The sequence below is a fragment of the Chiloscyllium punctatum genome, chromosome 40 (genome assembly GCF_047496795.1).
Source record: "Chiloscyllium punctatum isolate Juve2018m chromosome 40, sChiPun1.3, whole genome shotgun sequence".
NCBI classification, from domain to species: Eukaryota; Metazoa; Chordata; class Chondrichthyes; order Orectolobiformes; family Hemiscylliidae; genus Chiloscyllium; species Chiloscyllium punctatum.
The window spans coordinates 27,446,902-27,472,631 of record NC_092778.1 but is presented as its reverse complement, the minus strand read 5'-3'; the positions used below and the strand labels follow the sequence as shown (position 1 = coordinate 27,472,631).

The window sequence follows — 25,730 nt, the reverse complement described above, 5'->3', positions numbered from 1 at the left end:
GTCCCAAGCACTGAGGATGTCACCTAGACAGGGGACGAAACGTCTGCAACACAAATTCTCAGCTCGGCGAACAGAACCACGACAACGAGCACCCGAGCTACAAATCTTCACACAAACTTTGGTCTCTGTCTCTCTCTCTCTCTCTCTCTCTCTCTCTCTCTCTCCCTCTCTCCAGTGTCCTTTAGAACTCTCAGGTCAAGGACTTGTAAGAGAAAACATGTTTTTCCCTCTCTATCTGCCCCGCTGTCGAGGGGTAATAAGAATCCATTATAATTGACAGAACCTGACCGTTAATTACAAGGCTTTTGATAGTCCCGAGTTTCTGTTCAGGGTCAGAATCAAACACTGTCATTAATTTCACAAGGGAATGGCTGTGAACGTTATCACTCAGTGTCCTGTTCACACAGATTCACTGGTGGTAAGGCAAATGTTCACAATTGCCTTAGATCATCCCGTTATCGCTTGGTGCGAGCAGATGTCTTTCTCTTCTGTATAACTTGGGTTCCCCCTTTTCTCATGGTCCAACCCTCCCTGCTTGTCTAACTTCTAATGTGCAGCAAAGGTGTTCTATAATTCAACATCACATTTTAGTCTGAATGTTTACAGACACGTTTTGAGGCTATAGACATTCTCACTGGGAGTGTTTGAATGGGGGACAGTGTAGAGGGAGCTTTACTCTGTATCTAACCCCATGCTGTCCCTGTCCTGGGGAGTGTTTGATGGGGACACTGTAGAGGGAGCTTAACTCTGTATCTAACACCATACTGACCCTGTCCTGGGAGTGTTTAATGGTGTACAGTGTAGAGGGAGATTTACTCTGTATCTGACCCCGTGCTGTCCCTGTCCCTGGAAGTGTTTGATGGGGTACAGTGTAGAGAGAGCTTAACTCTGTATCTAACACCATACTGTCCCTGTCCAGAGAGTGTTTAATGGGGTACAGTGGTAGAGGGAGATTTACTCTGTATCTGACCCCATGCTGTCCCTGTCCCTGTCCCTGGGAGTGTTTGATGGGGTACAATGTAGAGGAGGCTTTACTCTGTATCTAACCTCATACTGTCCCTGTCCTGGGAATGTTTGATGGGGCTACAGTGTAGAGGGAGCTTTACGCTGTATCTAACCTGATGCTGTCCCTGTCCTGGGAGTGTTTGATGGGGGACAGTGTAAAGGGAGCTTTACACAGTATCTAACACCATGCTGTCCCTGTCTTGGTGTATTTAATGGGGCAGTGTAGAGGGAGCTTTACTTTGCATTTAACCCCTAGCCATCCCTGTCAGAGTGGTGCTGACAGTGTAGAGGGAGCTTAACTCTGTATCTAACACCATACTGTCCCTGTCCTAGAAGTGTTTACTGGGGACAGTGTAGAGGGAGCTTTACTGTGTGTCAAACCCCATGCTGTCTCTGTCCTGTGAATGTTTAATGGGGTACAGTGTAGAGGGAGCTTTACTCTGTATCTGACACCGTGCTGTCCCTGTCCTGGGAGTGTTTAATGGGGAACAGTGTGGAGAGAGTCATAGAGTCATAGAGATGTACAGCACAGAAACAGACCCTTCGGTCCAACCCGTCCATGCCGACCAGATATCCCAACCCAATCTAGTCCCACCTGCCAGCACCCGGCCCATATCCCTCCAAACCCTCCCTATTCATATAACCATCCAAATTCCTCTTAAATGTTGCAATTGTACCAGCCTCCACCACTTCCTCTGGCAGCTCATTCCATACACGTACCAACCTCTGTGTGAAAAAGTTGCCCCTTAGGTCTCTTTTATATCTTTCCCCTCTCACCCTAAACCTATGCCCTCTAGTTCTGGACTCCCCATCCCCAGGGAAAATACTTTGCTGATTTATCCTATCCATGCCCCTTATAATTTTGTAAACCTCTATAAAGTCACCCCTCAGCCTCCGACCCTCTAGGGAAAACAGCCCCAGCCTGTTCAGCCTCTCGCTATAGCTCAAACCCTGCAACCCTGGCAACGTCCAACAGTGGCCTAACCAATGTCCTGTACAGCCGCAACATGACCTCCCAACTCCTGTACTCAATACTCTGACCAATAAAGGAAAGCATATCAAACACCTTCTTCACTATCCTATCTAGCTGCGACTCCACTTTCAAGGAGCTATGAACCTGCACTCCAAAGTCTCTTTGTTCAGCAACACTCCCTAGGACCTTACCATTAAGTATATAAGTCCTGCTAAGATTTGCTTTCCCAAAATGCAGCACCTCGTATTTATCTGAATTAAACTCCCATCTGCCAATTCTCAGCCCATTGGCCCATCTGGTCAAGATCCTGTTGTAATCTGAGGTAACCCTCTTTGCTGTCCACTACACCTCCAATTTTGGTGTCATCTGCTCTTATGCTCACATCCAAATTATTTATGTAAATGACAATAAGTAGAGGACCCAGCACCGATCCTTGTGGCACTCCACTGGTCACAGGCCTTCAGTCTGAAAAACAACCCTCCACCACCACCATCTGACTTCTCTCTTTGAGCCAGTTCTGTATCCAAATGGCTAGGTCTCCCTGTATTCCATGAGGTCTAACCTTGCTAATCAGTCTCCCATGGGGAACCTTGTTGAATGCCTTACTGAAGTCCATATAGATCACATCTACTGCTCTGCCCTCATCAATTTTTTTTGTTACTTCTTCAAAATACTCAAATCAAGTTTGTGAGACATGATTTCCCACACACAAAACCATGTTGACTATCCCGAATTAGTCCTTGCCTTTCCAAATACATGTACATCCTGTCCCTCAGGATTCCCTCCAACAACTTGCCCACCACCGAGGTCAGGCTCACCGGTCTATAGTTCCCTGGCTTGTCTTTACCGCCCCTCTTAAACAGTGGCACCACGTTTGCCAACCTCCAGTCTTTCGACACCTCACCTGTGACTATCGATGATACAAATATCTCAGCAAGAGGCCCAGCAGTCACTTCCCTAGCTTCCCACAGAGTATTCGAGTACACCTGATCAGGTCCTGGGGATTTATCCACCTTTAACCATTTCAAGACATCCAGCGCTTCCTTCTCTGTAATCTGGACATTTTGCAAGATGTCACCATCTCGTTCCCTACAGTCTATATCTTCCATGTCCTTTTCCACAGTAAATACTGATGCAAAATATTCATTTAGTTTCTCCCCCATTTTCTGTGGCTCCACACAAAGGCCACCTTGCTGATCTTTGAGGGGCCCTGTTCTCTCCCTAGTTACCCTTTTGTCCTTAATGCATTTGTAAAACCCCTTTGGGATCTCCTTAATTCTATTTGCCAAAGCTATCTCATGTCCCCGTTTTGCCCTCCTGATTTCCCTCATAAGTATACTCCTACTTTCTTTATACTCTTCTAAGGATTCACTCGATCTATCCTGTCTATATCTGACATATGAGTCCTTCTTTTTCAAACCAAACCCTCAATTTCCTTAGTCATCCAGCATTCCCTATACCTACCAGCCTTCCCTTTCACCCTGACAGGAATATACTTTCTCTGGATTCTTGTTCTCTCATTTCTGAAGGCTTCCCATTTTCTAGCCATCCCTTTACCTGCGAACATCTGCCCCCAATCAGCTTTCGAAAGTTCTTGCCTAATACGGTCAAAATTGGCCTTTCTCCAACTTAGAACTTCAACTTTTAGATCTGGTCTATCCTTTTCCATCACTATTTTAAAACTAATAGAATTATGGTCGCTGGCCCCAAAGTGCTCCCCCACTGACACCTCAGTCACCTGCCCTCCTTATTTCCCAAGAGTAGGTCAAGTTTTGCACCTTCTCTAGTAGGTACATACACATACTGAATCAGGAAATTTCCTTGTACACACTTAAATTCCTCTCCATCTAAACCTTTCACACTATGGCAATCCCAGTCGATGTTTGGAAAGTTAAATTTCCGGGAATATCCCCCCTCAGCACAGCTGTAATGCTATCCCTTATCCAAAATGCCACTGCTCCTCCTCTCTTGCCTCCCTTTCTACCCTTCCTGTAGCATTTGTATCCTGGAATATTAAGCTGCCAGTCCTGCCCATCCCTGAGCCATGTTTCTGTAATTGCTATGCTATCCTGGCAGGCAGTGCAGGGATCCCTTGTGGGCATTCCCCTCAACAATAAGTATACCGTTTTGGATACTATTGGGGGGATGACTTACCGGGGAAAGCAGTGGGGCACCTGCTGCTCAGAAGGGAAGGGGGAAGAGGAGCAGAGCAGTAGTCATTGGGGACTCCATAGTTAGGGGGACAGATAGGAGGTTCTGTGGGGCCGAGAGAGACTCACAGATGGTGTGTTGCCTCCCAGGTGCCAGGGTTCGTGATGTCTCTGATCATGTTTTTGGGATCCTACGGTGGGAGGGAGAGCAGCCCCAAGTCGTGATCCACATTGACACCAATGACATAGGTCGGAAGAGAAATGAGGACTTGAGGCAGAAATTCAGGGAGATAGGATGGAAGCTAGGACAAACAGAGTTGTTGTCTCTGGTTTGCTGCCCGTGCCACGTGCTAGTGAGGTGAGCAATAGGGAGAGAAAAGAGTTGATCACGTGGCTACAGGGATGGTGCAGGAGGGAGGGATGCAGGTTTTTGGATAATTGGAGCTCTTTCTGGGGTAAGTGGGATATCGACAAGCAGGATGGTCTTCATCTAAACCAGAGGGATACCAATATTCTGGGTGGGAAATTCGCTAAAGCTATTAAGGTGAATTTAAACTAATACAGCAGGGTGATGGGAACCAAAATTGTAGGACAGGTACAGAAGAGGATGAGAGTAGGGAGTTCCAAAATCAAGTACCTGACACTGGCAAGCGAGAACCTGGATTGAAGTGGGTTGGTACCTGGGACTTCGACATTGTGGCCATTACGGAGACAGGGATAGAGCAGGGACAGGAATGGCTGTTGCAGGTTCCAAGATTCAGATGTTTCAGTAAGAACAGAGAAGATGGTAAAAGAGGGGGAGGTGTGGCGTTGTTGATCAGGGACAGTATTACAGTTGTAAAAAGGATGTTTGGGGACTCGTTAACTGAGGTAGTATGGGCTGAGGTTAGAAACAGGAAAGGAGAAGTCACCATGCTGGGAGTTTTCTATAGGCCTCCGAATAGTCCCAGAGACATAGAGGAAAGGATAGCAAAGATGATTTTCGATAGGAGTGAGAGAGGCAGGGTAGTTGTCATGGGGGACTTCAACTATCCAAATATTGACTGGGATCACTACAGTACGAGTACTATAGATGGGTCAGTTTTTGTCCAGTGTGTGCAGGACGACTTCCTGACACAGTATGTAGACAGATCTACAAGGGGCGAGGCCACTTTAGATTTAGTACTGGGTAACGAGCCTGGCCAGGTGTTAGATTTGGAAGTAGGTGAGCACTTTGGAGACAGCGATCACAATTCTGTCAGGTTTACTTTAGTGATGGAAAGGGATAGGTGTACTCCACCGAGCAAGAGTTACAGCTGGGGGAAGGGAAATTATGATGTAATTAGGAAAGATTTAGGAAGCGTAGAATCGGGAAGGAAACTGCAGGGGATAAGCTCATTAAAATGTGGACCTTATTAGAGGAAAAGCTCCTGTGTGTCTTAGATAAGTATGTACCTGTCAGGCAGGGAGGAAGATATAGAAGGCGTGAGCCGTGGTTTACTAAGGAAGTGGAATCCCTGGTCAAGAAGAAGAAGAAGGCTTATGTTAGGACAAAATGTGAAAACTCAGGGCACTTTAGGGTTACAAGAAGGTCAGGAAACTACTAAAAAGAGAGCTCAGAAGAGCCAGGAGGAGACATGAGAAGTTGTTGGCGGTTAGGATCAGGGTAAACCCTAAGGCTTTCTATAGGTATGTCAGGAGAGAGAGAGAGAGATTTGGCAAACTGGATTCAGACAGAAGGCAGAGAGTGGTTGTAGATGGAAAGTATTCTGTCTGGAGGGCAGTGTTGAGTGGGGTCCCACAGGGCTCTGTACTTGGGCCTCTACTCTTTGTAGTTTTTATAAATTACGTGGATGAGGTGGTTAAGGGGTGGGTTAGTAAATTTGCTGATGACACAAAGGTTGGAGGTGTCGTCAATAGTATCAAGGGCTACTGCAGGCTGCAGCGTGACATAGACTGGATGCAGAGCTGGGCTGAGAAATGGCAGATGGAGCTCAACCTGGATAAATATGAAGTGATGCATTTTGGAAGGTCGAACTTGAATGCTGCGTATAGGATTAAAGACAGGATTCTTGGCAGTGTGGAGGAACAGAGGGATCTGGGTGTGCAAGTACATAGATCCCTCAAAGTTGCCACCCAAGTGGATAGGGTTGTTAAGAAAACATATGGTGTTTTGGCTTTCATTAACAGGGTCATCGAGTTTAAGAGTCGCGAGGTTTTGCTGAAGCTCTACAAGACACTGGTGAGACCACACTTGGAATATTGTGTCCAGTTCTGGTTGCCCTATAAGGAAAGATACAGAGGCTTTGGAGAGGGTGCAAAGAAGGTTTACTAGGACACTGCCTGGACTGGAGGGCTTGCCTTATGAAGAAAGGTTAAATAAGCTGGGACTTTTCTCTTTGGAGAGAAGGAGGAAGAGAGGAGACCTGATCGAGGTATACAAAAAAGTGAGAGGAATCAATAGAGTCAATAGCCAGAGACCTTTCCCCAGGGCAGGATTGACTGGTCCGAGGGGTTATAGTTTGAAGATATTAGGAGGAAGGTATAAAGGAGACATCAGAGATAGGTTCTTTACGCAGAGAGTTGTGAATGCATGGAATGCATTACCAGCTGTGGTGGTCGAAGCGAAGTCATTGGGGACATTTAAGCGACTGCTGGACATGCACATGGACAGCAGTGAGTTGAGGGGTGCGTAGGTTAGGTTATTTTATTTTAGATTAGGGATAATCCTTGGCACAAATTTTTTGGCTGAAGGGTCTGTTCTGTGCTGTACTTTTCTATGTTGTATGCAAGCTGAAATTGCCTTCGCGTTCTCTGACAGAGGTACTTGCCTGTGGCCTCTGAACAAGTCCAAACTGAGAAATGTAAGTTGCTTGTCCCACTTTTTTGATATAGTCCTCCAACCGTGGAATTGGTTATGCATCAGTCTTTGTAACGGCGTTGACTTTGTGATAGTCCACACATATCCGTTGGGTACCATCTGGCTGTGGAACCATGACTATGGGTGAGCCCCAGACACTGTAACTCAGTTTGACTATACCAGCTTGGAACATGTGCTCTATGTCCTGCTGAACCTGTGCCAACTTGAGAGGATTATGCCTATAAGGATGTTGCTTAATCAGAGCAGGATCTCCTAGCTCGACATCATGCACAATTAGGTTAGTACATCCTAGTTTCTTTCCGTGTATCTCCCCATGTGATAGTAATAACGCTTTCAGAGCATTTTGATTTTCCTCTGGAAAATAACTCAATAATTTATCCCCATTTTCGACAAGTTCCTCATTGTCCAATTTGATTTGAGGAATAGAACACCCCCGATGTTGCACCGACCTGTGAACTATTCTCAGCTCATCCCCCTACACTATCCCATCATCATCCATGTGCTTATCCAAGGATTGTATAAATCTCCATAATGTGGCTGAGTTAACTACATTAGCAGGTAGGGCATTCCACACCCTTACCAGTCTCTGCGTAAAGAACCTGCCTCTGACATGTGTCTTAAATCTATCACCCCCTCAATTTGTAGTTATGCCCCCACAGTGTCTGCCCTATCTAATCCTCTGATCATCTTAGTATGTCTCTATCAAATCCCCTCTTAGCCTTCTCACTCAGGAAAAGGAGAATATTATAGAGGAGGAGGAGGAGGTATGAGATATTAGACTAGAAAGGATTGAGGTTAGTTACAAGCAGGTGTTATCAATTCGAGAAGCAGTGAACGTAGACAAGTCCCCTGGGCCAGATGGGATTTATCTGAGGATTCTCTGGGAAGCGAGGGAGGAGATAGCAGAGCCTTTGGCTTTAATATTTGAGTTATCATTGTCTACAGGTTTAGTACCTGAGGTCTGGAGGATTGCAAATGTGCCCTTGTTCAAGAAAGGGAATAGAGATGATCCAGGTAATTATAGACCAGTGAGCCTTACTTCTATTGTAGGAAAGGGTTTGGAAAGGATTATAAGAGATAAGATTTTATAATCATCTAGCAAGCAACAATTTGATTTCAGATAGTCAACATCGTTTCATCAAGGGTAGGCCGTGTCTCACAAACTTCATTGAGTTTTTTTGAGAAGGTGACCAAGCATGTAGATGAAGGTAGGGCAGTTGACGTGGTATACATGGACTTCAGTAAGACCAAGCTGCAGGAATGAGCAGAGAAGCTGGGATTGGACCAGCTGGGATTGGACTGAAGTGAGAGATAATTACAGCAGTAGATATTTACACTTGCTGGAGAAACCATCAGAATATATAGAGATAACAAGAATTCAATTGCAAATGAAGCATCCCAAGGTAGAGGCGAGAGGTAAGGAAAAGGCAGCAGAAAGGAAACAGTTTGATAAGGTTCCACATGGTAGGCTGTTGGAGAAAATGCAGAGGCATGGAATTGAGGGTGATTTAGCAGTTTGGATTAGAAACTGCCTTTCTGAAAGAAGGCAGTGAGTGGTGCTTGATGGAAAATATTCAGCCTGGATGTGCAGAGGGATCTTGGAGTCTTCAGTTGCCTGCGTCTCCACTGGCTTTTCAACTAGAGTAGGCAGCACACCTACCGGTGAATCAGCTGCATCATTTGCAAAGACAAAGTGTAATCCTGGAGCTGAGAGTTTGTCCAGTACTCCTACCACAAATTCCCCACTCTTCTCTGGGCTCACCAACCTCACTTTACATAACTGAGTGCTTTTTGACTCAGCATGAATTCCTGGCCATAGTCCCTCAGGAGAACATACCTCCTCATCCTTCAGCATCACAGACTGAGAGGATCCTGTGTCCCTTAATATTATAACCTCCTTACCTACTGCTCCTGGCCCATGTGATTGAACTTTACCCTTGCATGTATATTTCTAAAGTAGATCTGGCACTTCCTCCTTAACCAGCCTCTGAACATCTTGTACACTCTGAGGCAGTTGTCTAACTTCCCTTGTGCTTTTTGTTACTAGTCCAACAAAACTCCCAGGCGTGTCTGGTTTTCCTACACCTGACTTTCTCCTAACCCACCCACGCTGTGATTTTGTGCGACCCATTTTATTATAAGGAAAGCATCAGAGCTTTTTAACTTCTTTGTCCCCCTCAAGGGTTTCCTTTTTTACCCTGTGGTAAGTTATCCTTCTGATCTTCACTGAGACCTACCTTTGTCTTTCCATGTGAGGATTTCTCTTTACCCCAGTTTCTATCCCTCATGATTCTGGAAGCCAAACCGGGTTTTATGGACCAGCTCAGAGCCATCAGCCCCTTCAGCTGCTAACCTTGTTGTTTTAACTGTCTGCTCTTCCCCATGAGTTTGTACTACATCCTCACTGAGCCTGCCCTCAGCCTTTATCTCCAGCCTTTAACACTGACTTTCCTTTTTAAGTGTCAGTTTTTAAGTTCAAACACTCTCTTTTTCTTTCTATGCACTCTCTTTTCCCTCTCTTCTGCTTTTAACCCTAACTCAAACTGTTTCCTTTCTGCTGCCTTTTCCTTACCTCTCGCCTCTAACTCGGGATGCTTCATTTGCAATTGAATTCTTGCTATTTCTATAGATTCTGATGGTTTCTCCAGCAAGTGTAACTAGTGAGCTACTGCTGTAATTATCTCTCTTTTCCTCACAGAAGCAGGCTGGTGCAATCCCAGCTTCTCTGCTCATTCCTGCAGCTTGGTCTTACTCACCTTTTACAAACCTTCCAAAGTCACCGCATCCACTTCCAGAAAACCTTTGGCGACTGAAAGAGCCATTCCTATCCCAAGCTTTGCCTACCTCACCAAACCAACACCCAAACTAAAGACACTAGCACCTGCCACTCGCTGTTTAAAATCCCACAAAGAGCCCCCAATCTGTTACGGACTCAGCCAGACCACTCAAAATACCCTTAAGCAGGCAGCCCAGACCATAACTTTGTAATTTGTTTCAGTCAGTGCACGGTGAAAATTACCCAGAGTGAGGGAGCTAGGTTTTAAAACAGACAAAAAAAAATCACAAAATCACACAATGAAACACAAAGAACAGAATAAAGAACCCCCACAAAATTCAGTCTATCCAAACCATACTTAATGATGCTGTTCCGAATATACACAACCGTCCCAATAAGCAAACCCCTCATAAAAACCAGTACAAATGGAACAAATGCTTACAGGTTGAAGTTAGAAGGGCACAGACAGACAGAGAGAGAGAACCAGTTTCCATACTGTTGAACTCCCAACTAAATCTGGACTGAAGTGCTCAGCTAGAGGGCTGACCTTTCATTATGCCGGTCACTTCTAAAACATGACCACTTTGGCCTGAAGTCTCATCTGTTCACATAGAAACAAAAGGCCTCTCAACATCCTTTTCATCTCTGTACCAAACCAGACTAACAGGCACAAGGTACACTTTATGACCCTCTGAAAAAAACCATGGACACAGTATCCTTGAGAAAAGAATCAGCTTTGTAACACAGTGTTTGACAGGAACAGTGTAGAGGGAGCTTCACTCTGATTCTAACCCCGTGCTGTCCCTCTCTTGGATAGTGACAGTGTAGAGGGAACTTTACTCTGAATCTAACGCCATGCTGTCCCTGTCCTGGATGGTGACAATGTAGAGGGAGCTTTACTCCGAATCTAACCTCATGCTGTCCCCGTCCTGGATGGTGAAAGTGTAGAGGAAGCTTTACTCTGAATCTAACGCTGTGCTGTCCCTGTCCTGGATGGTGACAGTGTAGAGGGAGCTTTACTCTGAATCTAACGCCGTGCTGTCCCTGTCCTGGATGGTGACAGTGTAGAGGGAGCTTTACTCTGAATCTAACGCCGTGCTGTCCCTGTCCTGGATGGTGACAGTGTAGAGGCAGTTTTACTCTGACTCTAACCCCGTGCTGTCCCTGTCCTGGATGGTGACAGTGTAGAGGGAGCTTTACTCTGAATCTAAACCTCGTGCTGTCCCCGTCATGGGAGTGTTTGGCAAGATAGTGTAGAGAGAGCTTTATTCTGTATCTTACCCCATGCTGTCCCTGTCTTTGGAATGTTTGATGGGGGATAGTGTAGAGAGAGCTTTACTCTGTATCTAATCCCATGCTGTCCTTGTCCTGGGAGTATTTAATGGGTTAAAAATCACACAACACCAGGTTATAGTTCAACAGGTTTATTTGGAAGCACTAGCTTTCGGAGTGCTGCTACTTTATCGGGTGGTTTTATAGTATAAGATCATAAGACACACCTAATTTATCACAGAAGTTTACAGTGTGCTGACACTGAAATGATATAGTGAATAAGGCCTTAATTGTTTGTTAAGTCTCTTACCTTTTAGAATGACCATGCTGGTTTCAGTTCTTTCATACGTAATTTGCAGAACGTTATAAGAGTAATATTCTCAAGTGAACTTTAACAATTGATGTCATGTCAGTCCAGATAATGCATTGAAGGTGTGAGCTGCTCTGTGTGAGACTCAGTGCCACAACGTTCAGCCTGATTCTCATCCAGAAAAGGGATTTACAGAATCATACATGGATTCAGGCAGTTTTTGAGCAAAATAAGATGTAATTCTCCAAGTACAAATTCACCCCACAAACACGTGTGTGTCTCTGTGTGTGTCTGTGTGTGTGTGTGAGGGTTTGCGTATGAGAGAGGGTTTGTGTATGAGAGAGGGTTTGCGTGAGTGTATGTGTGTCTGTCATCAGTCTGAACATTGTGGCACTGACAGTCTCACACAGGGTACCTCACACCTTCAATGCATTTTCTGGGCTGACATGATACAATTGTTCAAGTCACTTGAGAATGTAACTTTTACAAATTTCTGCGAATTATATGTGAAAGGACTGAAACCAACATGGTCATTCGAAAAGGTGAGAGACTTAACAAGCAATCCTGGTCTTTTTCACTATATGTCAGTTACAGCACAGTGTAAATGTTTGCTATAAATTCTGTGTCTTACAATCTTATCCTCAACACCCACCTGATGAAGGAGCAGCACTCTGAAAGCTACTGCTTCCAAATAAACCTGTTGGACTATAACCTGGTGTTGTGTGATTTTCAATTTTGTCCACCCCCGTCCAACATTAGCATCTCCAAATCATGTTTAATAGGGACAGTGCAGAGGGAGCTTTACTCTGTATCTAACACCATGCTGCCCCTGCCCCTGCGAATGTCCGATGGGAGGGACAGTGTAGAGGGAGCTTTACTCTGTCTCTCACCCCATGCTGTTCCTGTCCTGGGAGTGTCCGATGGGAGGGACAGTGCGGTGGGAGCATGACTCTGTATCTAAAAGTGTCTAAGAGTACAGGAGGATGCAGGCTCGAACATCTGTTCTCTTTGTCTCAGGAGGAGATCTCCCCGAAGTGTGGTCGTCTGGTGGTGTTCCTGTCTGGACGAGAGAATGCACACTCTGTCCGCCCAGTGACAGATGGACAGCGCTGTACCCTCACCCTCACCCTCACTGGGAGAGCCCAACATGAGCAGGAGGTCTGGACACACAGTTTTCACTTCTCTCTCTCTGTCCCTCTCTCTCTCTCTCTCTCTCTCTCTCTCTCTCTCTCTCCCTCTCTCTCCTTCTCCCTCTCTTTGTCCCTCTTCCCCTCTCTGTCCCTCTATCTCGCTCTGTCGCTTCGTCCTTGCATCACTATTTCTCTGTCCCTTTATCTCTCTGTCTCTCTCTCTCTCCCCTTGTCTGTCTGTCTCTCTCTCTCTCTGTCCCCCTTCGCCTCTATATCCCTCTCTTTCTGTCCAACCACCCCATCTCAGTCCCTCTACCTCTCTGTCTCTCTTTCTCTCTCTGGCTCCCTCTCTAATACTCACTGTCATTCTTTGTTTTTCTCTCTCTCTCTCTCTCTGTGAAGGTACAAGGCATGATAAGTAAGTTTGCGGATGAAGCAAAATTAGGAGGTATCACTGATAGTGAGGAAGATTATCAAACATTACAGAGGGATCTTGATCAGATGGGGAAGTGGGCTGGGGATTAGCAAATGCAGTTCATTACAGAGAAGTGTGAGCTGTTGCACTTTGGAAAGGGACACCTTGATAGGTCTTACACAGTAAATGGGGAGGTCCTGAGCAGTGCAATGGAACTGAGGGACCTCAGAGTTAAATGGTTCAGTGAAAGTGGTGTCACAGGTAGATAGGGTGGTGAAGATGGCATTCAGCTTGCTGCCCTTCATTGGTCAAGGCTCTGACTATGGCAGTTAGGATGACAGGTAGCAGTTGTCGGAGTCATTGGTGAGGCCACACTTGGAGTATTGTGTACAGTTTTGATCACCCTGCTACATGAAGGGCACAGTTAAACTAGAGAGAGTGCAAAGAAGATTTACAGGGATATTCCAGGACTAGTCGGCCTGAGTTATAGGGACAGGTTGGTCAGGATAGAACTTTATTCATTGGAACATAGGGGAATGAGGGGTGACCTTATCGAGGTGGGTAAAATCACGAGGGGCAATAGATGCGTAAATACAGATATCTTTTCCCCAGGGGTGGGGAATTGAAAATGAGAGGGTGTAGGATTAAGGGGAGAGGGGCATGATTAAAGAAGGTCCTGAGGAGTAGCTTCTTCACACAGACAGTGGTGTGTGAATGGAATCAGCTCCAGAGAAAGTGTCTGAAGCATGTACAATAACAACATTTACAAAACATTTGGGTAAGTACATGGTTGGGAGGGGTTTAGAGGGATTTAGATTAAATGCAGGCAGTTGGAACCAGCTAACTGGGCACCATGGTCAGTATGAACCAGTTTGGGCAAAGGGCCTATTTCCAAGCCTGTATTAGTCTCTGACTCTTTCTGTCGGTCTGTCTGTCTCTGTCTCTCTCTCTCTCTCTCTCTCTCTCTCTCTCTCTGTTGCATTCTCTCTGACAGTCTCTCTCACTGACACATTCTCTCTCTCTGTCTTTCTAACACTCTCTCTTTCCCCCTCTATTTCTCTCTCTGTCTTTCTGACATACTCTGTCGCTCTCTCTCTGATACTCTGTCTCACTCCATGACACTCTCTCTCTCACACACAGACACACACACACACACACACAGACTCTTTCTCTCTCTCTCTCTTTCTGTCTCTCTAAGCGACATGGTGGTTAGCACTGCTGCCTCATAGTACCAGGGAGCCAGGTTCAATCCCTACCTCAGGTGAGTGTGTGCGGGGTTTGCACATTCTGCTCGTAACTGTCTCACTCTCTGACACTCTCTCTCTCTCTCTGACACTTTCACTCTCTCTCTCTCTGACACTTTCACTCTCTCTCTCTGACACACTCACTCTCTGACACACACTCTCTGTCTCACTCTCTCCCTCTCTGACACTCTCACACTCTGTCTCTCTCTCTGACACACTGTCACTCTCTGCCTCTCCCTCTGACACACTCTCACTCTCTGTCTCTCTGACACATTCTCTCTCTCTGACACACTCACTCTCTCTCTCTCTGACACACTCACTCTCTCTGGCACACTCTCACTCTTCTGACACACACACGCTCTGACACACTCAATCTGTCTCTGACACACACTCGCTCTCTGACACACTCACTCTCTCTGACACTCTCTCTAACACACACTATATGCCTCTCTCTCTGACACTCACTGACACACACACACTCTCTGGCACACTCTGTCTGGCACACTCACTCTGTGGCACACTTTCTGACACACTCACTCTCTCTGACACACTCTCTGACACTCTGACACTCTCTCTGACACACTCTCTCTCTCTGACACACTCTCTCTCTCTGACATACTCTCTCTCTGACACACACTCTCTCTCTGACACACACTCTCTCTCTGACACACACACTCTCTCTGACACACTCACTCTCTCTCTATCTCTAACACACATTCTCTCTGATACACTCTCAATCTCTCTCTGACACATACACTCTCTGACACACTCTCACTCTCTCTCTGACACACACACTCTCTGACACACACTCTCTGACACACTCACTCTCTGACACACTCTCACTCTCTCTGACACACACTCTCTCTGACATACTTAATCTGTCTCTGACACTCGCTCTCTGACACACTCTCACTCTGACACACTCCCTCTATGACACACACTATCTGCCTCTCTCTCTGACATACTCTCTCTATGACACACACTCTCTCTCACTGGCACACTCTCTGGCACACTCTCTCTGGCACACTCACTCTCTCTCTCTGGCACACTTTCTGACACTCTCTGACACACACACTCTCTCTCTCTCTGATACACACTCTCTCTCTGACACACTGTCTCTCTGACACACTGACTCTCTCTCTGACACACACATTCTCTCTGACACACTCACTCTCTCTGTCACACTCTCACTCTCTCTGACACACACCCTCTCTCTGACACACTCAATCTGTCTCTGACACACACTCGCTCTCTGACACACTCTCTCTCTCTCTCTCTGACACACACTCTCACTCTGACACACTCTCTCTGACACACACTATCTGCCTCTCTCTCTGACACACTCTCTCTGACACACTCTGACACACACATACTCTCCCTGGCACACTCTCTCTGGCACACTCACTCTCTCTGGCACACTCTGACACACTCACTCTCTCTCTCTGGCACACTCTCTGACACTCTCTGGCACACTCTCTCTGATACACACTCTCTGACACACTCTCTCTCTGACACACTCTCTCTGTGACACACACACTCTCTCTGACACACACTCTCTGACACACTGTCTGACACTCTCTCTCTGACACACACTTTCTCTGACACACACTCTGACACACTCTGACACACACTCTCTGACACTCTATGACACACTCACTCTCTCTGACACACACTCTGACACACTCAATCTGTCTCTGACACACACTCGCTCTCTGACACACTCTCTGACACACACTCTCTCTGATACACACTCTGGCACACTCACTCTCTCTCTGGCACACCCTCTGACACACTGATGACTCTCTCTCTGACAGACTCTCTCTCTGACACTCTGACACACACACTCTCTCTGACACACACTCTCTGACACACTGTCTGACACTCTCTCTCTGACACACACTTTCTCTGACACACACTCTGACACACTCTGACACACACTCTCTGACACTCTATGACACACTCACTCTCTCTGACACACACTCTGACACACTCAATCTGTCTCTGACACACACTCGCTCTCTGACACACTCTCTGACACACACTCTCTCTGATACACACTCTGGCACACTCACTCTCTCTCTGGCACACCCTCTGACACACTGATGACTCTCTCTCTGACACACTCTCTCTCTGACACACTCCCTCTCTCTGATACACTCTTACTCTCTCTCTGACACATCTCACTTGCCTATGTCACACTCCCCACGCCTCCTCACTGTAACACTGTCTCTCTGTCTCTCTGTTAGGAGTATCCCACTGTGGAGAGTTTATTGGAGTTGCTGTTCCCATCATCATCTCCCCTCGGAGAGCCTGGACACTTGCTGGAACCTGCACACCAGGACCAGGAGAGCCCTGGGCAGTTGGGGAGAGCCCGGGAGGAGAGATCCCAAGCCCGGGAGGGGAGACAGCGCCAGCGGAGGGAGAAGCAACCCCGGCCAGCAGCGGGGAGAGAGATTCCCTTTGTCAGGGACGAGCTCTGAGTCTGGATCGGGGTTGGAGGGTGGGGTAGGAGTGTGTGTGTCTGGTTGGGGTGTCTGTGAGTTCAGGAATGGATGAGATGGGGAGTCAGGAATTGATCAGTATGTCGGACTGACATGGGGAGGGATTGTCTGTGCACGTGCTGGAAACGCGGAGAGAGAGAGAGAAAGAGCCGTTCGAGACGTGGAATAGCTAGGAACTTGGAGAGGGGTAAGTGGAGAGAGAGAGAGAGAGAGACATATCGTCACTGAGAGAGGCATTGCGTCAGGGCTGAGGAGGGAGAGCTTACTGCTGGACAGACAGGCGGTCTCTCACACACACACTCCCAATACATACAGACAGTCTCTCTCACACACACTCCCAATGCATACAGAGGTCTCACACACACACTCCCAATACATACAGACGGTCTCTCACACACACACCCCCAATACATACAGACAGTCTCTCACACACACACACTCTCAATATATACAGACGGTCTCGCACACACACACTCCCAATACATACGGGCGGTCTCTCACACACACACTACCAATACATACAGGCGGTCTCTCACACACACTCCCAATACAAACAGACAGTCCCACACACACACACACTCTCAATATATACAGACGGTCTCGCACACACACACACTCCCAATACATACGGGCGGTCTAACACACACACACTACCAATACATACAGGCGGTCTCTCACACACACTCCCAATACAAACAGACAGTCCCACACACACACACACTCTCAATATACACAGACGGTCTCGCTCACACACTCCCAATAGATACAGACGGTCTCACACACACATTTCCAATACATACAGGCGGTCTCACACACATGCTGCCAATACATACAGGCGGTATCATACATACACTCCCAATACGTACAGACGGTCTCTCACGCATACACTCCCAATACATACGGGCAGTCTCACAGACATACTACCTATATGTACAGGCGGTCTCACACACATACTCCCAATACATACAGGTGGTCTCACACACACTCCCAATAAATACAGGTGGTTTCACACACACGCTCCCAATACATACAGGCGGTCTCTCACAAACACTCCCAGTACATACAGATGGTCACACACATACACTCCCAATACATACAGATTGTCACTCACACACACACTCCCAATACAAAAAGACCGTCTCGCACACACACACACTCCCAATACATACAGGCGGTCTCTCTCACACACTCCCAATAGATACAGACGGTCTCTCACACACACTTCCAATACATACAGGCGGTCTCATACATACACTCCCAATACGTACAGGCGGTCTCACACACACTACCAATATGTACAGGCGGTCTCACACGCATACTCCCAATACATACAGGCAGTCTCTCACGCACACACTCCCAATACGCACAGACGGTCTCTCACACACACTCCCTATACTTACAGGTGGTCTCACACACACACTCCCAATACATACAGACGGTCTCTCTCACACACTCCCAATACATACAGGCGGTCTCACACACTCGCACTCCCAATATTTACCGATGGTCTCACACTCACACTCAATGTATACAGGCAGTCTGACACACATTCCAATTATAAACAGGTGGTCTCACACACACTCCCAATATATACAGACAGTCTTACACACACACTTCCAATACATACAGACGGTCCCACACACACACACACACACACTCCCAATTCATACAGGTGGTCTCACACACACACTCCCAGTACATACAGTCTCTCACACGCTTCCAATACATACAGACAGTCTCTCACACACACACTCCCAATATATACAGACAGTCTCACACACAGACACTCCCATTACGTACAGGCGGTCTCACATACACACTCCCAATACATACAGATGGTCTCTCACACACACACTCTCAATACATACAGACGTTCTCAAACACACACTCCCAATACAAACAGACGGTCTCTCACACACACACTCTCAATATATACAGACGGTCTCGCACGCACACACTCCGAATACATACAGGCGGTCTCACACACGCACTCCCAATAGATACAGAAGGTCTCTCACACACACTTCCAATACATACAGGTGTTCTCACACACAAGCTGCCAATACATACAGACAGTCTCTCACACACACACACACTCCCAATATATACTGGCAGTCTCACACACACACTACCAAGGCATACAGGTAGTCTCAAACACACATACTCCCAATACATACAGGCAGTCTCACACACACACACTCCCAATACATACAGGTGATCTCACACACACACTCCCAATACATACAGGTGGTTTCACACACCACACTCCCAATACATACAGGCGGTCTCACATACACTCCCAATACATACAGGCGGTCTCTCACACTCACACTCCCAATATTTACAGAGGGTCTCACATACACACTCAATGTATACAGGCAGTCTGACACACACACTCCCAATATATACAGGCTGTTTTTCTCACGCACACACTCCCAATATATACAGATGGTCCCACACACACACACACACTCCCAATACATTACAGGTGGTCTCTCTCACACACTCCCAGTACATACAGTCGGTCTCACACACTTCCAATATATACAGACTGTCTCACACACACACACACTCCCATTACGTACAGGCAGTCTCACACACACACTCCCAATACATATGGATGGTCTCTCTCTCACACACTCCCAATACATACAGACGGTCTCTCACATACACTTCCAATGCGCACAGGCAGTCTCACACATTGCCAATGCATACAGGCGATCTCTCTCACACTCACTCCCAATATTTACAGACAGTCTCACACACACACACTCAAAATATACAGGCAGTCTGATACACACTCCAATTATAAACAGGTGGTCTCACACACACACTCCCAATACATACAGACGGTCTCATACACATGCTCTCAATACATTAAGACAGCCTCACACACACGCTCCCAATATATACAGATGGTCTCTCTCACACACACTCCCAATACATACAGACGGTCTCACACACACGCTCCCAATACATACAGGCAGTCTCTCACACACACACTCCCAATACATACAGGCAGTCTCACGCACATACTCCCAATGCATACAGGCAGTCTCACACACACAATCCCAATACATACAGACGGTCTCACACACACTCCCATTACCTTCAGGTGGTCTCACACGCACACTCCCAATACATACAGATGGTCTCACACACACACACATGCTCCCAATACATACAGACGATCTCTCACACACACACACTCCCAATACATACAGTTGGTCTCTCACACACACTCCCAATACATACAGGCAGTCTCTCACACACACATTCCCTTTACATACAGGCAGTCTCGCACGCACACACACTCCCAATACATACAGAAGGTCTCACACACACACACTCCCAATACATACAGGCAGTCTCACACACACACTCCCAATACATACAGACGGTCTCTCACACACACTCCCAATATATACAGGTGGTCTCACACACAGATGGTCTCTCACACACACTCCCAATACATACAGACGGTCTCACACACACATTCCCTTTACATACAGGCAGTCTCGCACGCACACACACTCCCAATACATACAGACGGTCTCACATACACTCCCAATACATACAGGCAGTCTCACACACACTCTCCCAATACATACAGACAATCTCACACACACACTCCCAATTCATACAGGCAGTCTCTCACACACACTCCCAATTCATACAGGCAGTCTCTCACACATGCTCCCAATATATACAGATGGTCTCTCACACACACTGAATATATACAGGCAGTCTCACACACATTCCTATTTTAAACAGGTCGTCTCACACACACTCCCAATGCATACAGGCCGTCTCTCACACACTCCCAATATATACAGACAGTCTCTCACATACACCCAGTACATACTGGTGATCTAACACACAATCCCAATACCTACAGGCAGTCTGTCACACTCCCAATATATACAAGCAGTCTCTCAGGCGCACTCTCAATACTTAAAGGCTTCTCTTTCTCTCTCTCTCTCTCTCTCTTTAACTCTCAATTTCACTCTCTCTTTGATTCGTGCAGGTATTCTCTCACGCTCCCCATACATACAGGCAGTCGAACACATGCAAACCCCATACATATGGGCATCATATGCACCCATACATGCAGTCTCACATGTATACATAGAGACATATCATGCACCCATACAGATGGGCGCACACACACACACCTCACATGTATGCAGGTCCTCATATATATACACACCTTAACATAACAGGCATCTTTCTCGCACACACACACACTCACAGTCTCACTCACCCACACACAGTTATACACATCTACACGGAGAGACACACCACATATACCGAGAGATAACCTTGTGATAGTCCTGTGAATATGGTTGGAATGCTATTTAAAGTATATAGCTCAGACATTGCTGCCTTAAATATTTTATACAGCAAATATACCTTCCATTTGTAAATCCCTGTGTGGACTTCCTTAATTTATTTAACCCAGTATCACACTAGAAGTACATTAGTAACTTTGTACCTCATGTCAACATCAAGCAACATGTGAACAGCATCAATTAGGAGAAACCATAGAATCATTATATCATAAAGGAAAGTCATTTGACACATCATACATGTGATGGCTATCCCAAAGAGCAATTAGGATCAGTGAAACTCAACAATGTGGAGGCAGGCCATTCAGCCCCTCGGGTGCACGTCAACCCCCTGAAGAGCTATCCCTGTAATAACCTGCCATTTCTCATAACCCTGCACTTCCCTGATCACTATGGGCAATTTACCTAACAATTCTGATGCTGTTTATCACCTCTTTGCCCTTATACTTTGAAAATGTTGAACGTTTTTATCATAACATCCCTACAGTGTGGAAACAGGCCATTTGGCCCACACCGCCCCTCTGAAGAGTATCCCATCCAGACCCATTCCCCTTCCCTATTACTCTACATGTTCCCCTGACTAACGTGTTATGATATTGAATTTTGTCATTCTGCCCACCATACCGATATTGAGCAAACAAAAAGGCCCCCAGCCTCATCCCATTGAACAGGCCTTTGAAAGTGCCTGGAAACTGCAGGACTTCAAATGTCGAACCAGGCACCTTTTAAATAGGCAGGGAGCCTCTGTCTCTACTGTCCTTCAGCCAGCCATTTCCAGAATGGAAATCTCACATCATCTATACTCTGTTTAACAATCATTTTGAATCAACTAGAGAAAAGATTGGTCCACTAAAGGATAAGGAATGAAGGTTGTGTGTCGAACCTGAGACAATGGGTGAGATTCTGAATGATTGCATCAGTATTCAGTGAGGAGAAGGATATGATGACTGTTGAGATTAGAGATTGAAGTTTTATTAGTCTTGATCACGTTGGCATAAGTAGGGAAAATGTGTTGGGTAGGCTAGAGGTTATTAAGGTGGACAAATCTCCAGGACCGATGTGATCTATCCCAGGTTGCTGAGGGAGGCGAGAGAGGAAATAGCTGGGGCCCTGACAGATATATTTGAGGCATCCTTTAAACACAGGTGAGGCGCCAGAGGACTGGAGGGTTGTTCATGTTGTCCCCCTGTACAAGAAGGGTAGTAGGGATATTCCGGGTAATTACTGACCAATGAGCCTGACGTCAGTGGTGGGAAAGTTGCTGGAGAAGCTACTGAGGGATACAATCTATTTATAAATGGAAAAGAATGGGCTTATCAGTGATAGGCAACATGGTTTTGTGTGGCAGAGATCATGCCTTACCAAATAGAGTTCTTTGAGGAAGTGACCAAGTTGTTAGATGAAGGAAGGGCTGTTGATGTCATATACATGGACTTTAGTAAGGCGTTTGATAAGGTTCCCCATGGTAATCTAATGGAGAAAGTGTAGTCACATGGTGTGCAGGGTGTTCTAACTAGGTGGATAAAGAACTGACTGAGCAACAGCAGACAGAGTAGTAGTTGAAGGGAGTTTCTTGAAATGAAGAAAGGTGACCAGTGGTGTTTGTAATAGACATAAATGACCTGGAACAGGGCACTGTTGGTATGGTCAGCAAGTTTGCAGATGGCACAAAGACTGGTGGAGTAGCAGAAAGCATAAGGGACTGTCAGAGAATACAGAAGGATATAGATAGACTGGAGAGTTGGGCAGAAAAGTGGCAGATGGAGTTCAATCCAGACAAATGTGAGGTGATGCATTTTGGGAAGTCTAATTCTAGAGCAAACAAGAGTATAAATAGAAGAGCCTTGGGAAAAGTTGATGAGCAGAGAGATCTGGGAGTGCAGGTCCATTGTACCCTGAAGGTTATTGCACAGGTGTATAAAGTGGTCAAGAAGGCATATAGTACGCTTGCCTTCATTGGACTGGGTATTGAGTATAAGAGCTGGCAAGTCATGTTAACATTGTACAAGGCACTGGTTCGGTCGCATTTAGAATACTGTGTACAGTTCTGGTCGCCACATTACCAAAAGGATGTGGATGCTTTGGAGAGGGTGCAGCAAAAGTTTATGAGGATGTTGCCTGGTATGGAAGGTGCTAGCTATGAAGAGAGGTTGAGTAGGTTAGGTTTATTTTCACTAGAAAAAAGGAGATTGAGGGGGGACCTGCTTGAGGTTTACCAAATCATGAAGGGTACAGACAGGGTGGATAGAGACGAGCTTTTTCCCAGGATGAAGGGTTCAATAATGAGAGGTCATGCTTTCAAGGTGAGAAGTGGAATGTTTAATGGGGATACAAGTGGTAAGTACTTTACACAGAGGGTGGTGGGCGTTTGGAACGCGTTACCAGCAGAGGTGGTAGAGGCAGGCAAGGTATATTCATTTAAGATGTGTCTGGACAGATGCTGTAGGTGAGTGGGTGGCGAACAGAGGGATACAGATACTTAGGAATTGACCGATAGCTTTAGACAGTACAATTGGATTGGCTCAGGCTTGGAGGGCCGAAGGGCCTGTTCCTGGGCTGTAAATTTTCTGTGTTTTCTTTGTTCTTTGTAATCTCAGTCCCTATTTACTGAGATGGCCTATATCGGAGAAAGACAATGTTGTTCGCTCTGCAGAGATCCCTTCAGACATTTTACACGGCACTGAAACCTCCCTGCTGTCTCTGCTGCACCAATCTTTCCTCATAACAGGGTGTGTGTGAGTGAGTTTGTGTGAGTGTGTGCGTGTATGAGTGTGTGTGAGTGTAAGAGTGTGCGTGATTGTGTGTGAGTATGAGTGAGTGTGTGTGAGTGCATGAGTGTGTGAGTATATGAGTGAGTGTGTGTGTGTGAAGGTGTGAATGTATGTGGGTGTGTGTGAGTGTGTTTGAGTGAGTGTTTAAGTAAGAATGTGTGTCTGAGTGTATGTGTGAGTGTATATTTGTGAGTGTGTGTGTGAATGAGTGTATGAGTGTGTTTGTGAGAGTTTGTGTGTTTGAGTGTGAGCATGTGTGCGAGTGTGTATGTGTGTGACTGTGAGCGTGAGTGTGTGTGTGTGTCTGTGTATGTGCGAGTGTGAGTGTGTATGAGTGTGTGCATGTGAGTGTGTGCGTGAGTCAGTGTGCGTGTGTGAAACTGAGTGTGTGAGTGTGTGTTTTTCAGTGTATGAGTGTGTGTCTGCGTGTGTGAGTGTGACTATGTATGAGAGTGTGTGTTTGAGTGTGAGTGTGTGTGTGACTGAGTGTGTGTGTATGAGTGTATGAGTTTGTGTATGAGTGTGCGAGTGTGTGCGTGAGTCTGTGTGTGCATGTGTGTGTTTCAGTGTATGAGTGTGTTTGCAAGTGTGTTTGTGACTCTGAGTGTGAGTGTTTGTGTGTGCGTGTGAGTGTATGAGTATGTGTGTGTGAGTGTATGAGTGAGTGTGTGTGAAGGTGTGAGCGTATGTGGGTGTGTGTGTATTTGTGTTTATGAGTGTGTACATATGAGTGGATGAGTGTGTGTCAAAGTGTGTATGTGTGAGTGTGTGTGTAAATGAGTGCATGTGTGTGTTTGTATGAGTGTGTGTGAATGTATGAGTGTGTTTGTGAGAGTGTCTGTGACTGAGTGTGTGTGTGCATGAGGGTGTGCATGAGTTTGTGTGAGTGTATGAGACTGTGTTTCAGTGTATGAGTGAATGAGTGTGTGTCTTTGAGTGTGAGCATATGTGTGTGTGACTGTATATGAGTGAGTGTCAGTGTATGTGTATGAGTGTATGTGTGTGTGTAATTGTGAGTGTATATGAGTGTGAGAGTATATGAGTGTGAGGGTGTGAGTGTGTGTGTGTCTGAGTGTATATGTGTGAGTGTGCGTGTGTGTGTGTGTGTATGAATAAGTGTGTGAGTGTGTGTGAATGAGTGTATGAGTGTGTTTGTGAGAGTGTGTGTGTATGAGTGTGTGTGTGTGCGTGTATGTGTGTGTATGATGTGTATGAAATTATGAGTGTGTATGAGAGTATGTGAGTGCGAGTGTATGAGAGTGTGTGTGTGAGTGTGAGTATGTGTGCATCAGTGTATGAGTGTGTGCTTGTGTGTGTATGAGTATGTGTGTGAGTATGTGTGTGTATTGATGTATGAGTGTGTGTGTGAATGTGACTGTGTGAGAGAGTGTGAGTATGTGTGTTTGAGTGTGAGTGTGTGAGAGTGCGTGTATGAGAGTGTGTGTGAATGAGTGTGTAAGTGTGTGAGTGTATGAATGTATGAGTGTGTGTGTGAGTGTGTGTGATTGTGGGTGTGTGAGTGAGTGTGTGTGAGTATATGAGTGTGTGTGTGAAGGTGTGAATGTATGTGTGTGTGTATGAGTGTGTGAGTAAGAATGTGTGTCTGAGTGTGTATGTGTGAGTGTGTTTGAGTGTGAGCATGTGTGTGCAAATGTATGTGTGTGACTGTGAGCGTGAGTGTGTGGATGAATGATTGTGTGTGTCTGTGCATGTGTGAGTGAGTGTGTGTGAGTGAGTGTGCGAGTGTGTGTGAGTGAGTGTATGAGTGTTCGTGTGAGTCTGTGAACGTGTGTGAAACTGTGAGTGTGTGTGTGTCTTTCAGTGTATGAGTGTGTGTGTCTGTGTGTGTGAGTGTGACTGTATGAGTGTGTGTTTGAGTGTGAGTGTGTGTGTATGAGTGTATGAGTTTGTATGTGAGTGTGTGCGTGGGTCTGTGTGCATGTGTGTGTGTTTCAGTGTATGAGTGTGTGTTTG

General features: G+C 46.1%; 1 protein-coding gene across 1 annotated transcript in view; it reads left to right on the top strand.

The window, feature by feature from the left end:
* LOC140464447 (prolyl 3-hydroxylase 3-like) overlaps positions 1–21,063 on the top strand; it is a 70,401-nt gene extending 49,338 nt beyond the window's left edge. The window contains exons 9-10 of the mRNA XM_072559506.1: positions 12,364–12,504; positions 16,382–21,063. Coding sequence (XP_072415607.1) covers positions 12,364–12,504; positions 16,382–16,615 — 375 coding nt within the window. The 3' untranslated portion in view covers positions 16,616–21,063. The remainder of the gene's footprint in view (positions 1–12,363; positions 12,505–16,381) is intronic.
* Positions 21,064–25,730: the final 4,667 nt, after the last annotated feature.